At 45.3% G+C, this 17,094-nt stretch overlaps 1 protein-coding gene across 3 annotated transcripts in view; it reads left to right on the top strand.

The window, feature by feature from the left end:
* RICTOR (RPTOR independent companion of MTOR complex 2) overlaps window positions 1-9,899 on the top strand; it is a 139,586-nt gene extending 129,687 nt beyond the window's left edge. For 2 of the 3 annotated variants that reach the window (XM_038743314.1, XM_038743313.1), the window contains 4 exons: window positions 1,330-1,482; window positions 2,140-2,263; window positions 4,329-4,467; window positions 5,257-9,899. In XM_038743314.1, the coding sequence (XP_038599242.1) occupies window positions 1,330-1,482; window positions 2,140-2,263; window positions 4,329-4,467; window positions 5,257-5,331 (491 nt within the window). In that variant the 3' untranslated portion in view covers window positions 5,332-9,899. The remainder of the gene's footprint in view (window positions 1-1,329; window positions 1,483-2,139; window positions 2,264-4,328; window positions 4,468-5,256) is intronic. The other variant, XM_038743315.1, reaches the window with a different exon arrangement.
* Window positions 9,900-17,094: the final 7,195 nt, after the last annotated feature.

The raw sequence follows: 17,094 nt of genomic DNA, 5'->3' as shown, positions 1-17,094 counted from the left end.
AATTTATCTATATTGATGTCTGTCTCCCTGCCCTCCAGACCATAAACTCATTGCAGGCAGGGAATGCGTGTGTTTATTTTTGTTTTGTATTCTTCGAAGTGCTTAGTACGGTGCCCTGCACACAGTAAGCGCTCAGTAAATTTTCATTCACTCAGTCGTATTTATTGAGCGCTTACTGTGTGCAACGTACTGAACTAAGCGCTTGGGAAGTACAAATCGTCAGCATATAGGGACGGTCCCTGCCCAACAACGGGCCCACAGTCTAGAATTACAATTGAGCGAATGAATGAGTGGGGAATATCAAATGCCCAAGGATCACAGATCCAGGTGGATGGGGAAGATGCATTAAAATAAATTTCAAATAGGGGAAGCAACCAAGTGTAAGGATGTGTTTCCTAAATGCTGTTAGAGGGGAAGCGTTAATGCATTTGGGATTAACCTTTAGAGTCTTAAGCTTTCCTGCAAGTTTGCGGCTTACAAAGTTTCCAGGGGGTTGTCGGAAGTAATATTCCCTACTCTTGAGCGATGATTTGCATCAAAAATTACAAAATAGCGTGTAGTGGTCACGTGAAAATGACTTCCTGTGAGGGTTCTCAGGTACCTTGAAATTTCCAAGTAAGAAAAGTCTCCTTCCTATGAAAGGATGCAGTCTAAGAACCTCAGCCAAGTGTTTAGATGGCATTGGGACACCCAACACCGAGGAGGGAGACAGTTTTCATAAAAGGTGAAATCTTCCCCCTAATTTTTATAGCCTGGAGTAGTGGAAAGGGGCCAGGATTTAAGCACTTACTACATTGTTTTGCACACTGCGCTCAGTAAATACAGTTGAATGAATGACTGGCAGGCAGGCAATCCAGGTGCAAACGCCAACTCCACCACTGGCCTGTAGTGTGACCTTGGACAAGTCACTTGATCTCTCTGAGCCTCAGTTTCCTTATCTGTAAAGTGGGAATAAAGTAGATTGTAAACCCTTCGTGGGAAAGTGACCCTGTCCAGTCTGGTCACCTTGTATCGACCCCAGCCCTTAGCATATAGAAAGCACTCAATAAATGTCAGTGTCATTTTTTTTTCATTATACTGTAAGCGGGAAATGGGTCCAGAGGCAGCCTCCTTTCCCAGCGCCTTGTATAATGTCTTTTAAGTTCGAAATCATTTACCAGGCCCTTCTGGCTGAGCAGTTCATCTTATTACAGCGTACTCCCCGAGCTTAATAATGCCAAATACCGATAGACAAGAGGTGCATTTTCTGAATTAAAAAAACTTTGAAAGTATTAAGTATTTTGCCTTTAAAACGGTGTATTTGAAGGAACAAATGTTTGTTTTCTTCAGACTTCCCAGACATTCCATATTCCGATTGGTGTGGGCAGACTATCCACAATCACTTAGATGTGGTGTCCTCTAAGTTTTCTGGGATTTCGGGCTGCAGTGATGCGGTATCCCAGGGTTCAGCTAGTAGCACCAAGAGCACAGAGCTGGTACTAGGTAAGTACCTAAACAACCAAAGAGTCGTTAGTGAAGAGGGATTTCAAATGATAGGCTAATTTTCTCTGAAGAGGACACTGCCCACTATTTTGTTTATTATCAGGTCAGTTACCTGAAAGCTTTATCATTACAGCTATATTTATATTTATTCTTAATTATTAGAATAATTATTTATGGTCATGGATCTGAAAAGGGCATCTTTGAAGGCATTCCCACTTGGGGTTAATCATTTTTACACTCGGTCCCGTGGGCTAAAGCAGCGTGGCCTTGTGGATAGAGGACAGGCCTGAGAGTCAGGAGGACCTGAGTTCTAAACGCAGCTCCGCTTCTTGTCTGCTGGGTGACCTTGGGCAAGTCATTTCACTTCTCTGTGCCTCAGTTACCTCATCTGTAAAATGCGGATCAAGACTGTGAGCCCCACGTGGGACATGGGCTGTCTCCAGCCTGATTAACTTGCATCCACACCGGCGCTTAGAATAGTTGCCTGGCGCATAGTTCGCACTTAACAAATACCATTAAAAAAAATGATTAGATTTGGAAAACTCGCCCCAAGTGGTTGCTGATTTCTTCCAGATTTCTTTAAAATTGCTAAAGACTGCCATGGTATCAGGGAGCATTAGTTTTCACGTGATAACGCGGCATTTATTATTTCTAAAGGAGTCAAATCAATCCCAGATGATACACCGGTGTGCCGTATACTTCTACGAAAAGAGGTCTTACGATTGGTCATCAATTTGAGTAGTTCAGTAGGAACAAAAGGTCATGAAACTGGGCTTTTGACGTAAGTAAAGCATTCACAAATGACATTCACCTGACGCATTTCTCCTGCATTTTGGGACACGTTTTACGATGCGAATTGGGGTATTTGGAAAAATCCAAATCTAGCAATTGGCTTTTATACTAATGGGTATGCTGGCACCGAGGCGTTCGGTTTTTCGGTTTATATTCTGTCTTGCCTGCAATACTGGCCAAAGTTTCTATAGTATATTTTATATCTGGGCCTATAGTTTAGTCATTTCCCCAGGCTTAAGTGGTGAAGCTTATTTATGGAGGTAATTTGGATGGCTTGAGTGTGAAGGGGTGGGGGAGAGGAGAGTGAGTGAATCTGTGTGTGTGAGTGTTTAAGTATGCGTAAGACTGGCCTTCTGTCCATGTAACCACCCATGTCAGATCTGATTATCTTCTATTTCCCCGAGCCCTTTAGCCCCTCTGCTCACCCAGAGGAAAGAGCACTGCCCTGGAAATGAGAAGATCTGGGTGCTAGTCTCGGTTCTGCCCGTGTTTGGCTAACGTGGACAAAGACCACCTGGGCACTTTACAGTGTGCCGCACCCTTGCCTGCCTACAATAGAACTCCACTCTGTGAATCAGAGTTCAATTTCCCATTGAAAATGATATAAAGTGGGTCAATCTGTTGCCTAGATCATTCATTAACTCATTCACTCAATCATATTTATTGAGCACTTACTGTGTGCAGAGTACTGTACTAAGTGCTTGGAAAGTACAATTTAGCAATAGAGACAATCCCTGCCCCCAACGGGCTTACATTCTAGAATGTAAGAGGAGCAGCGTGGCTCAGTGGAAAGAGCCCAGGCTTTGGAGTCAGAGGTCATGGGTTCAGATCCCGGCTCCGCCACTTGTCAGCTGTGTGACTTTGGGCAAGTCACTTAACTTCTCTGGGCCTCATTTACCTCATCTGCAAAATGGGGATTAAGTCTCTGAGCCCCACGTGGGACAACTTGATTACCTCCTCCCCATCCCCCCTGCCCTACCTCCTTCCCCTCCCCACAGCACCTGTATATATATATATGTTTGTACAGATTTATTACTCTATTTATTTTACTTGTACATATTTACTATTCAATTTATTTTGTTAATGACGTGTATCTAGCTTTATTTTTATTTGACACCTGTCCACATGTTTTGTTTTGTTGTCTATCTCCCCCTTCTAGACTGTGAGCCCGCTGTTGGGTAGGGACCATCTCTATATGTTGCCAACTTGTACTTCCCAAGCACTTAGTACAGTGCTCTGCACACAGTAAGCGCTCAATAAATATGATTGAATGAATGAATGAATGTGCCCCTACGGAGACGCGGTGGCCAGAGACAAGGCAGAGAGCGGCCCTGCACAAGCCACTGGCTCGCTAATCGTTTCGTCTGCCAAGAGCCTGCGCGGAGCCGTCCGGGCCGAGACTCCTCTGTCGTCGCAGCGGAGGGGGAACCCCAGGACCCCAATGTTTTGACCCAAAGGAAGTACTTAATGCCTACCTTATCATCATCATCAATCATCAATCGTATTTATTGAGCGCTTACTATGTGCAGAGCACTGTACTAAGCGCTTGGGAAGTACAAATTGGCAACATATAGAGACAGTCCCTACCCAACAGTGGGCTCACAGTCTACCTTATATTATGTGTGAACCCCAGTCCTGGGCCTAGCTCCACCGCCACCACGGATGTACCCACCCAGCGCGAGAGCAGGATCCTCAGGAGAGTCTTACACCACTTTTATGGCTCGGAAGCCCTCTCCTGCAAATCTCGGGTCGACCAAGTGCTGTGGGTTCGAGAGTGCTCCTAGGAGCTGCTCTGGCCCATCTTCACCCGCCGGCAGCGTAGCGATGGCGCCCTGCACATAGTAAGCACCCAATAAATCCAGCCGATTGAAAGACTGATTTAAGAGGCAACACCCGCTTGTACCACCCTGAGCAGGGCCAGGCAATTCTGCGGCAAAGCCTGAAACCTGGTTTCAGCTGAACAAGATTAGGGAATCATTGCCACAGGCTTGGAGTCGGGAAAAAGAGAGTCCGATCCGGAACCTGCACTCAGATCCCCTTTTCTTCAATTTTAGAATTAAAGAGAAGTTTCCTCAGGCGTTCGATGACATCTGCCTTTACTCTGAGGTTTCCTACCTGCTCTCCCATTGCACGTTTCGACTACCGTCTCGGAGGTTCATTCAGGAATTATTTCAGGATGTACAGTTTTTACAGGTAAGTAGAACCGGAGATCATTCGGCTAGGGCTTGGCTACCATTGTTTCTGAGACGCTTGCCCTCTGGACACAGCAGAAGTGCGTACCCACTGAACAACTGGTAGTCGTCGAACTAGAGAAGCAGCGGGGAACGAGCCGGGGCATTGGAATCAGAAGATCTGGCTTCTGATTCCAGTTCCGCCACTTGTATACGGCGTGACCTTAGGCAAGTCACTTCGCTTCTCTGGGCGTCAGTTCCCTCATCTGTAAAATGGGGATTAAATCCTACTCCTTCCTACATAGGAGAAGCAGCGTGGCTCAGTAGAAATCAGTCAATCGTATTTATTGGGCGCTTACTGTGTGCAGAGCACTGTACTAAGCGGAAAGAGCCCGGGCTTTGGAGTCAGAGGTCGTGGGTTCAAATCCCAGCTCCACCACTTGCCAGCTGTGTGACTTCGGGCAAGTCACTTAACATCTCTGCGCCTCAGTTCCCTCATCTGTCAAATGGGGGTTAAGGCCGTGAGCCCCCCGTGGGACAACCTGACCACCTTGTAACCTCCCCAGCGCTTAGAACGGTGCTTTGCACATAGTAAGCGCTTAATAAATGCTATCATTATTATTATTATTAGGCTGTGAGCCCCATGTGGGAAAGGGACTGCGTCCGACCTGATGAAGTCGTATCCACCCCAGAGCTTAGAACCGGGCTCCGCACATAGTAAACGCTTCACAAGTACCATTAAAAAAAAAGAAAATTAGCTAGCCGGCTAATATCCACCAAAGCGGTTAACAAAAGACCACTTCTTTCCCAGATGCATGAAGAAGCAGAAGCTGTGTTAGCAACACCACCAAAGCAACCTACAACCTATACGTCAGCAGAATCCTGACCTCAAGTTTCTACAGTAAACGGACTTGCCACGAGCCTCAGAAAACTTCTGATCGACCGGACAGCCGTGACAGGAGCATCTCCTGCGGCCTGTTCAGCCGTCACTGGTACACGAGCAGTGTATTGCGGACTTCTTCTCCCCTCCCTCCCGTCCTTCGGCTCCTCCTCCCCAAAGCCCCCCCCAACAGAAGCAACGTTCCCCACCTCTCCCTCTTGGAGCCCTTTGGGGAGTCACTCATTTTTCATGACCACGGTTTCCTTCATCCTATTTACCAACATATGCAAGAGCCAAGCACTGAATCCCTGAAGAGGTTTCCTTTTCTTTCCCTGTACTTTAAGAGCATAGTGAAAGTTGGACGTTATAGAAGAATACGCAGCAACACCCACGCTTTGACAGTCGCTCCCGAATCGGTTTGAAGGGAAGCAGAAAGATGGGGCCCGGTCGGCTGATCCCAGCTACCCGAACCCACGTTCCCGTTGCCAGCGATGGGATGCACTGGAATGGCTCGTCGCCAGGGTTGACGTTGGCCCTTCCACGTTTTTCTTAATGTCTGCAACACTACTTGAGAGGTTCCTAACCTCAAACTGAAGAAGAGTCTCGTGACCCGGACTTTATTATCCTAAGTTATTTTTTTTTATTATTATTATTACTACAATGGCAAGAGAGTCTTTTTTTTTATTTTTTTTCTGAACTAATTAAGGTTTTTCACTACAGTTTCTGACATAAAATCATCCCATTATTTTAGTTCCACTGAAATTGGATCATTTGCCCTAGGCAGCAGGGTCCTGTCGTCTTTATGATGCCTAACCATTTCTCACTCATCACACCCTCGTGCATTCTTGAAAGGGAATTTGAACGGCACTATACATGGCTATTGTAGACTGAATGCATAAGAAAGCTTTCGGCTTCTTGGGAGGACAAGAAAACCTTTGCCGATCATATCCACATTCCACAGGAATAGATTAGCTCTCTGTTTCCGTAAATATCGCTTTTAATTCCAAGAGGTTATCGGTGAGACTTACGATTTAGGGGACAAATTGTAGTGAAAAGCCTTAAGTACCACATTTGGAAGGAGCAGTACTTTAATTTTTATACCAGTGTTCTTAATGAGATTATTTGCACAAATTAAATGCAGTGACAAATGAGTTATGAGTACAGTGATTGCCTTTCTCAAGTTAGTAGTAATGTTGCAAAATTGACAAGCGCAAGCTTTTTTCTTTTTAAATACTTTTTATGTATCTAAGGATGTCTGAAAATCTTTATGGGATTAAATACGTATATGCAAATTTGTATATAAATTAGCATGGCCCTCTTCACTAGATTGCTTGTATTTGAGAGGATGATCTTTTTTTGATATCATATATATATATACATATATATATATATTAAAACCATCCAGCTGGACTGTATTAGGATACTTTTTTAATCAATTCACTTTCACCTTTTTTTTTACCATCAAAGAGTCACATTTTTGACACACTAGCGGGACACGGAATAACTCCGCCCCAGGATTGCGGATCGCGGATGTAACCGAAGCGCTCCTCGGAGTTTCTGTAAATAGCCCCGTGTCGTAGCAAAGGCAAAATCCACTTCGTTCCCCTTCAGGTAGTATCCTCTCCTTTGTACCCGCATTGAAAGGCCCCGTCTGGGATGAAGCGTTTCCGAAGCTCACGTCATACCCCTTCTCCATCTGCACTTGAGTGAATCGCTCCTAACTTACACTGCCCAGCCATTATAGGGATGGAAACCGCTGCTGAGTGAGAACCGTGGCCTCCTCAAGTTCACCTTTCACGGGCTCCCCGTGCCCAAGAGAAAAGCAGAAACCAATCGCTGTAACTCTTTTTTACTGGGCACGGCCCCATACTGTTCCCAAGCTCCAGTGGCAGGGGTTGGGAGGGACGTTGCCGGCCGGTCGTGGGCACCTTTGGTCTTAAGGGATTTCAGCTGCCCTTCCGAAGAACTGAATATAAGGCACGTTCGGGCCGCAGAGTGGTTAAAACCTCCAGAGGAGACGACATGCTGATCCGACCCGTCGTGAGATCAGCGTACTTTGGCAGTAGTTTTCAAACACTACCTCAGTTAGGGTGCAGATCACAAGACCTCTAGAGTTAAGCCAGTTAAATGCTCGCTGTTTTTCCTGACACTGTGGCATAAATTAAACAGTTTCTGACCACTATCCTAAAAAAAAGGAAAATAAACCCTCCACATGGTCCTTTTTCTCCCAGAGCACTTAGTTCGGAGGGAAACTCGAGAAATCACGGGTTCTCCGTAAATGGCTCAGGCGGGAACTGTTGGCCCACTCCCTAAAGACCTTAGTGTTCTTCAGGTGGGTCTTCAGCTCCTTCCAAGGTACTTCGGTGAATCCAGGAAGTCAGACGTGGGGGAAAATGTGGTTTCCCAGTGCCAAGTGAATAGTGAATTTAGATGCTTAAAAAAAGGTAAATCATAGCTGAAGAGTTTAGGGTTACTGTCAGTGGTGTTAGAAGTAATTGAGAAACTGACCTATCAGTAGCTATTACCAGACTAGACGGCAAAAATAATGTCTGTTTTGGAAAATCTGTCATTGCTAGAATTAATCTCCCGATAAATGTGTGTTGCTCGGTAGTAGAAAGAATCATTCGGCGATTTGGAGTAACTCTGGCAGTTTTACTGGTTTTAAACTGTGAATTTTCTGAAGCGTAAAGTTAGGTCGTCTATTTTCAGTTTCAGAAATCGGGTTCAAGGGAAGGTCTCCAGCTCCTTCGGTTTATCTAGAGTCTGTTCCGATAGAGAAAAGGCAAATGCAGCAGGAAATATAGCTCCCACAAGAATTCCGCTTTAAAACTCCTACCTTTCCCTTTTTTGTTTCCCGTTTCTGTTGAGGTGGATTTGAGAGGCAAGGGCAGGTTATTTGCCTAGCCTAGTTATTGTTCTCACCTAGGGCAAAGTAGTGCAGTGAGCTCAGTGGTTAGTAACATGTGTGAAAAAGAGAATTCTAGGCGCTGAAAGCACTGTTCTGTCCGTCATTACACTCACAGAGGAAAAACCGAGTTGTTGTCAGATGTGTCTTGAGTAATTTGGCATCAAATCTTATTTAGACATGCCTGACTATTTCACTATGAAATTTGTTTTGTAACATTCAGGAGGTACCTTAAAGCACAGACCATTAAGCAATAAACACAAATCAGAAAGTCCTTTCCCGGCAACCGTTTTTCCATGTTTTAAGAATCAGGTGTTGATTTTTTATTTGTTTCTTGGGGTTTTTTTGTTTCTTAAAGCCGTGTAAATTAGCCCTGTAGTAACAGAAGCCATTTCTTTGGAGATCAGACTTTTGCCTAGAGAATGGTCTGGAATCAACATGCTTCCAGTTCCGTCCCCAGTACCGAGCCAGTCCGTCCTGGGAGAAACAAGGTGGGATTTTGAGACGTGATCGGGAAAAAAGAATTTAAACAGAATTATGGGGCCTCGAGCTGCCAGACGGCTGCTCTTCCAAGTTGTGAGTTCGGAAAAGGTCTCTCCCTCTTATCTAGGCTCCGCTCCCAATCCACGTTGATGAGCGGCCGCGGTGAGCCGGCTGCTGAGCCAATTCCTCCTGGGAATGCTTAGCGTTTCACCAGGCAGGGTCCTCATTTGTAAAGCCCACCGGTGTCATCCTTCAGCTTTGCTTGCCCGAACTCTGGCAGCGCGTTAGACATGTTGCTCGAGTGACGGTCCTCTCGTCAAGTTCCGGCCTCCCGGGGTGTTTTCCCCTCCAGTAAGCCCCACGCAGAACACGGAATCTTATTTCTTTGGACTGTTTTTTGTAATTTAGATGAATGGCTATGCTCCAGCATGCATAAATTGCACATTTTGCCTGACTTTCTTTGTAAAAATAACTATTTAATTTGAAAAATGTAATTTATGCCAAAAAAAAAAAAAGTAACTTGCAATTTCGCCACTGAACAGGTTGATTCAGCACAAAAAGTGAAGTCTTAGTGGGCGGGGTGGGGGGGGAGGGTTGGGGAGGAGGCATTTCATGGATTAAGTCAGAAGAGTGTTCCAGCCCTGGCCTGTCAGTAATCCTAGAGCTGCATTGTAAGAAATTGATGTAAATTAGCGTTCTGAAAAGCTGATGGGATTGTAAAAATCTCCAACTTTTGCTCCCTCCCCTCATGGTTTTCTTTTTTATTTAGTAACACGCTGCTACATATTTGAAGGTTCTAGTGTTTGTAGGTCACCGAACAGACATTGAAATCTGATTTATATTGTATACCTGTAACATAGAAAGAAAAAAGTATTTATATATTTTCCGTAAGAATATTTCATTGAGCTGTGTATAATTTAAACAAAGAGGTTTGTCCGAAATCAGTTTTTCCCTCGATTTTTTTTTGTGTTTTTTTTTTTCTTGCTTTTGTATAGTGTGTACAGTTTATGTCTATGGGCATTAAAGCCTTCCGAAACATAATCTTATCAAAGGAATACCTTGTTAATAAAATGTACTTAAACTTCTTAAAGTAGTGATGCTTTTTTGTTGGAATTTTAGTGACTGTAGCATATTGCCCTGAAAATTAGAACTTGATATCGGGGATGTTTCGAGAACAGCGTGTGGATTCTAGGTAAAACTCGCTTTTAGGTGCTACTTATTTGCATCGAGAACCCGCGACAACTCCGGTTCTCTTAGCTTTGGCATGGAAAAGGCCTGCCCAAGCACCCATTTGGACCGTCGTCGGAATTGATTGAGTGTCTGTCTCTCTACTCCTCCCAAATCTCCACTGGCCCAGTCCTCTCCGCACCAAGCAGAAACTCCTGACCGTCAATTTAAAGGCACGTAATCAACTCTCTTCTTCCTCCTCATCCACTCTCTCCTCCCACAACACCCCAGCTCACACTCTTCACCCCTCCCGAGCTAGCCTACTCGCTGCGCTCACTCTCAACTTGTCTGCCACTAACCTCTTGCCCCAGAACCTGCCCCTGCCTCCCTTATAGCAGCATGGTTTAGTGGAAGGAGCCCGGGTTTGGGAGTCAGAGATTGTGGGTTCTGATCCCGGCTCCGCTACTTGTCAGCTGTGTGACTTTGGGCAAGTCCCTAAACTTCTCTGTGCCTCAGTGACTTCGTCTCTAAAATGGGTATTAAGACCATGATCCCCATATGGGACAACCTCTACCCCAGTGCTTAGAACAGTGCTTGGCACATAGTAAGCTTAACAAATACCATCATTATTATTGTTATTCAAATTAGACCGACCCCAGATCTCTCCTAAATCTCATCTCATCCAAGAAGCCTTCCCCGTTTAATTTCTGTTCTCCCCAGCTTACCTCCCTCCCTTCCCCACAGCACCTGTATATATGTATATATGTTTGTACATATTTTTTTTACTCTATTTATTTAATTTATTTGTACATATCTATTCTATTTATTTTATTTTGTTAGTATGTTTGATTTTGTTCTCTGTCTCCCCCTTTTAGACTGTGAGCCCACTGTTGGGTAGGGACTGTCTCTATATGTTGCCAATTTGTACTTCCCAAGCGCTTAGTACAGTGCTCTGCACATAGTAAGCGCTCAATAAATACAATTGATGATGATGATGATCCTCCTGCGACTGCCACTTCAAATTGGACCACCTAAGCACTTAACTGCATCTTGCATGGCCTATTATAATAATGATGATGGCATTTGTTAAGCGCTTACTATGTGCAAAGCACTGTACTAAGCGCTGGGGGGTTACCAGGTGATCAGGTTGTCCCATGTAGGGCTCATAGTCTTCATCCCCATTTTACGGATGAGGGAACTGAGGCACAGAGAAGTGAAGTGACTTGCCCAAGGTCACACAGCTGACAAGTGGCGGAGCTGGAATTCGAACCCATGACCGCTGACTCCCAAGCCCGCACTCTTTCCACTGAGCCACGCTGCTTCTACTAGGTGCTAAGTTCCTTCTACCTGTGAATTATTTCCATTATCTTCTAGACTGTGAGCCCACTGTTGGGTAGGGACTGTCTCTTTATGTTGCCAACTTGTGCTTCCCAAGTGCTTAGTACAGTGCTCTGCACACAGTAAGCGCTCAGTAAATACGATTGATTGATTGATTGATTATCTGTCTTCCCCACCAGAGCATAAACTCCTCGAGGATGGGGATGGTGTCTCCTAACCCTATTAAATAATTCACTATTGTTTGTGGAGCACTGTACCGCGTGCTGGGGAGAGTACAACCCGTGCAACTCACGATCCCTGCCCTCGAGGAGCTTCTAGTCCAGTGACTGTGCTCAGGCTGGAGAATTTCCAAGTGCCTGAGTCGTGCTGGACTAATCCTCTCTCTCTGCTCCCTCAGGGAGGCTCACACGCCAACTTGATGTGGGTGTAACGAGTCGGGTTAAGGGACAGGAGCAGTGGCGTCATTACAGACTTGAGCTGGGTGGTTCTGGGCACCCTAGGGTCCTGCCAGCTCGTTCCATCTCCGGGAAGACAAATTCTAATCCATCTATCCGCTGGGCTTCTTCCCAGTCCGAGCCGATGAGTCCGTGACAATGTGCTTCTGCCCTCTCTACAGCTGCAAGGATTCGACTCAAGCCCCAGTAGGCCCCAGAAGACTTCCTCCATAGTGAGACGGGAGATTTGAGTGAAAGCAGAGTGGCAAGCCACCGATGTGGGTATACAAAGATCATGGTGGTGGTGGTGATGATGCCTGACTTCAAAACTGGGGGACGGTTAGGAATATGCCAACTCTGATCGGTTTCATCTGCATGCGGGGTGGAGGGAAGTATTGCTCTTACGACTACCCCAACCTTGGGCTTTCGGGAAGAGGAGAAATCCCACGTAACCTGCAATAGACTTGCCTTTCACCAACACGGTTCCTTCATTCATCCATTCAATTATATTTACTGAGCACTTACTGTGTGCAAAGCACTGTACTAAGAGCTTGGCAGAGCTCAATATAACAATAAACAGACACATTCCCCGCCCCAGCCAACCTCCGCCTTGCTAACGTGCTTGAGAAGCTCACTGTGGGCAGGGAATGTGTCTGTTTATTGTTATATTGCTCTCTGCCAAGCTCTTAGTACAGTGCTTTGCACATAGTAAGTGCTCAATAAATTGAATGGATGAATGAAGGAACCATGTCGGTGAAAGGCAAGTCTATTGCAGGTTATGTGGGATTTCTCCTCTTCCCCTCCCCACTTCTTCACCTGGCTGCTGGCAGTTTCCCTTTTTTCTTTCATTTCCTAGTAGTCGTCCCCCATTCCTGCTAGGTATCCTTTTATTTAAAAAAAGTCTCCAGGGTCGAGGCGAACACTAATTTTCCTTTTACCCTCTTTCTCTTTGAACTGCAACGTGGCAAATGTTTGGGGGCCAGGTAAATTACTGAGTCTCAGAGTGCTGAGTTTTGATGCTCCTTAAAGCCACAGACAACAGACCTGGATCGGAAGGTTCAGACCAGCAGAAAATCAATGTGAGAATCTCAGAAAAACTCTACGCCTGCACAGGTAAGAGAGACGTTTCTTCGGGTGTTGGTTTTTTGATCTTTGGCATCAACTTGGCTCCAGCGAGTGTTAGTTGATAGCAGGACAACTGCTCTTGGGGGAAGAACCTTCATTTCCCTTCCATCACCGATTAATAAAACGTAACAATTTAACTCTAGTCTGTAAGCGCATGGCGGGCAGGGAGCATGTCCGTTTATTGTTATATTGTACTCTCCCAAGCACTTAGTACAGTGCTCTGCAAACAGTAAGCGTTCAGTAAATACGATTGAATGAATTAACAGGCCCTGCAACTGTATTAGTTCCCCTCATTTAACAGTATGGCTCAGTAGAAAGAGCACGGGCTTTGGAGTCAGAGGTCGTGGGTTCAAATCCCGGCCCCACCAACTGTCAGCTGTGTGACTTTGGGCAAGTCACTTAACTTCTCTGGGCCTCAGTTACCTCATCTGTAAAATGGGGATGAAGACGGTGAGCCCCCCGTGGGACAACCTGATCACCTTGTAACCTCCCCAGCGCTTAGAACAGTGCTTTGCACGTAGTAAGCGCTTAATAAATGCCATTATAAAAAAAAAGAAAACAGTAGGAAGATGATGAAAACACTGCCATCCCAACATGTAGGGTGTGTTACGAACGTTTGGGCCAAAGACAGATCGTGAATACTTACAGCTGTTGCATGTGCAGTGTGTTTGGCAACAAAACATTTGCCCTCCCGGGCTTACAGTCAAAGGTAGGGCTTGGACAATGTAACAACAATGACGTCCATGTTCCCTAGGGATAGCACTTAAAAGTGATGGTATTTTTTAAGCGCTTACTATGTACCAAGCACTGTTCAAAGCGCTGGGGTAGAAACAAGGTAATCAGGTTGTCCCATGTGGGGCTCACAGTCTTTACAGATGGGGTAACTGAGGCACAGAGAAATGAAGTGACTTGCCCAGAGTCACACTGCTGATAAGTGGCAGGACCGGGATTAGAAACCATGACTTCTTCCTCCCAAGCCCAGGCTATTTCCACTAAGCCAAGCTGCTTCTCTATTTTCGTTAAAGAAGCGTAGAAAGACAAATTAATGAATCAAAATTAGCAGTGGTGACCATCTGAAGTCAGTATTTTACTCACATTTTAATGTAGGGCACTGGGAAAGTAATTGGGTTTGGAACTTAAATTTAGAAACGTCGCAGTAAAACTTTACCACTATGGCAGTGCGATTCCCAAGTAGCGAACGTGCACACACACACCTGTTTCAGAAAATACAGTGGCAGTTACAGTGACTCAAGAACATAAATCCCATGGACCTCAAGTAACCCTGACCCTAAAACTTCTTACAAATGTTGGACGCCGATGAATCAGTCCATGGAGTTCATTCTTCCTACTAGGCATCAATGGTATGCTTTGCACATAGTAAGCGCTTAATAAATGCTATTATTATTATTATTTATTGAGCACTTGCTGTGTGCAGAGCATTCATTCATTCAGTCATATTTATTGAGCGCTTTCTGTAGTATTTGTTAAGCACTTACTATGTACCAAGCGCTATTCTAAGCGCTTGGGTAGATACAGGGTAATCAGGTTGTCCCACATGGGGCTCACACTTCTAATCCCCATTTTACAGAAGAGGGAACTAAGGCAGAGAGATTGTGACTTGCCCAAGGTCACACAGCAGACAAGTGGTGCTGCAGGATTAGAACCCACAACCTCTGACTCCCAAGCCGATGCTCTTTCCTCTAAGCCATGCTGTGTGCAAGGCACTGTACTAAGCACTTCGGAGAGCACAATATGGCAATAAACAGACACATTCTCTGCCCACAATAAGCTTCTCGAGCATGTTAGCAAGGTAGGGGTTGAGCAGTGGGGGGAGACCAGAGAGAGTATGATACAGAGGAGTATGGAGAGATGATCCCCCTCCACAAGGAGGCATTTGGTATTTATTAAGCATTTACTGTGTGCAAGAGCACTGTACTGAGTGCCTGGATACAATACACCATCGATTGTAGAGACATTCCCTGCCCAGAAGGAGCTTACAGTCCAGAGAGGAGCCTTGAGTCTCCCGCAAAAAGCGGCTTACTTCACACGGTGAAAGGACTACAGGGTCTGAGGAATCCAGCTGTGAGAAGGTCCTGCGCTAGCGGCCTTCAACCTCCCTCCTCTGAGCCGGAACACAATGAGCGCTCAATAAATATGATTGAATGAATGAATGAACAGGCTTTGGAGGCTGGAGTGCTTTCACCACAAGGAGAGTTGCAGGGAGCTCCACAGGACCCAGGACTGCAATCTCATTCATTCAATTGTATTTATTGAGCGCTTTCTGCGTGCAGACCACTGTACTAAGTGCTTGGGAAGTATAAATCAGCAACATATAGAGACAGTACCTACCCAACAACGGGCTCAGTCTAGAAATCTTCCCTATGCCTTCGGCTGTGTCGAGGGCCAGAGGAGGTGAACGCTGGGCTAATAGAGGCCTAACAAAACAAGCCCCCCATCCCTTAACACCACATAAAGACCTGGGTAACTCCCTTTCTTTTTTGAAATGCCTATACGTATATGAAACTGGAAACAAGACGGCCTCATAGTGCTCTTCTTTCTCTGCTTTCCCTAAATTTTCTTGTCTCATGCCGTCGAGCCATTTCCGACCCACGGCGGCACCACGGACACAACTCTCTCAGAACACCCCGCTTTCCATCTGCAATCATTCTGGTAGTGTATCCATACAGTTTTCTCGGTAAAAATCTGGACACGGTTTACCATTTGCCTTCTTCCGCGCAGTAAACTTGAGTTTCCGCCCTCTACTTTCCCGTGCCGCTGCTGCCCAGCATGGGTGAGTTTTGACTTGCCGCAGATTGTAAATTACTAACCCCAGATCAGCTCTCCTCATGAAAATGTCATTTTTAATTCCTATCGAATATCCCTCTGAAATACAGAAATGGTGCCGTTTCCCGGTGATGCTAGAACATCTGCCTCACATCTCTCCCTCTGGCCCAGAGAGCCACATAATGTCATCCAGGCAAAGGAGCTGAGCCGAAATGGAAGGAATTTGTCAGAATTGGTCTATGACCTCAAAGTCAGTGGTTTCACTACGGGAGAAGGCAATCTTGTCTAGCTGATATCTACTAAATAATTCCTCGTTTATTTGTCCCTTCTTATTTCCTCCTAGTGTTGTGTAATTCTGCTTCTGATCTACTCTCCCTCTCCTCTTGTTTCTGTCCTCTCTTACCTTTAAGAAACATGGAGAACTTAATTTTCCTTTCCCTCCCCATTTTGCCCACTTCTTCTCCCTATCCTGCCTTTCAGCTCCCTCCCTCTGATTCTCTGAGCAGTTTCCTCTGCACTCTGCTAGCCCCTTTTCAAAGAATGAATCAATGGTATTTATTGAGCACTGACTGTGTTGAGCACTGTACTAAACACTTGAGAAAGATACTAATTACTCAAATATACTGTAATAATTATTATTATAGTATTTGTTAAGCGCTCACTATGTGTCAGGCACTATACTAAGCGCCTGGGTGGATACAAGCAAATCGGGTTGGACGCAATCCCTGTCCCTTGTGGGGCTCACAGTCTCAATCCCCCTTTTCCAGATGAGGTAAAAGAGCCGGTTGTGAGAAATACTTCGGAAAACCTAACGTGGAGATGTTTGTGGCTTAGATGTTTCCAGCGCTTAGAACAGTGCTTTGCACATAGTAAGCACTTAATAAATGCCATCATTATTATTGTGGCTTATTTCCGAGCCTGGCTTCAAGCAGGCAGCTATGATGTGTGATCTTCCCTGCTGTGACAGCAAGTAGAGGGTGTGAACGGGAGGAAAGCAGGCTAAGGAAACAGAATGTTTTAATTCACGGTTACAGTGCTAGTCTTTGAACCAAAGAAGATAATACTAACTGGTATTTATTAAGCACTTACTATGTGCCGAGCACTGCATTAAGCGCTGGGGTAGATACAAGATAATCAGTTTGGACAAGGTCCTTGTCCAAGTAGGGGCTCACAGTCTAAGTAGGAGGGAGAACAGGTACTTAATCCCCATTTTATGGATGGGAAAACTAAGGCTCAGAGAAAGTAACATGCTCACAGTCACACAGCAGGCAAGGGGCAGAGCCGGAATAAGAACCCAGGTTCTCTGACTCCTGCTCTTTCCACTGGGCCACACTGCTTCTCAAGGCAGTTAGTTTCCTCTTGGCCGCTCCAACTTTACAGGTCAGTGCACTCGGTCTGAAGGTGGGTTATGGTCACCAAAATAACTTTTGTGTTTTTTTAAAGCCCTGTTGCTTTAAAATGAACTCTGGGGTTCATTCATTCATTCAATCATATTTATTGAGCGCTTTTTATGTGCCAAGCACTGGGGTAGAT

The sequence above is a fragment of the Tachyglossus aculeatus genome, chromosome 3 (genome assembly GCF_015852505.1).
Source record: "Tachyglossus aculeatus isolate mTacAcu1 chromosome 3, mTacAcu1.pri, whole genome shotgun sequence".
Lineage (NCBI taxonomy): Eukaryota > Metazoa > Chordata > Mammalia > Monotremata > Tachyglossidae > Tachyglossus > Tachyglossus aculeatus.
This window is presented reverse-complemented; position numbering and strand designations above follow the sequence as displayed.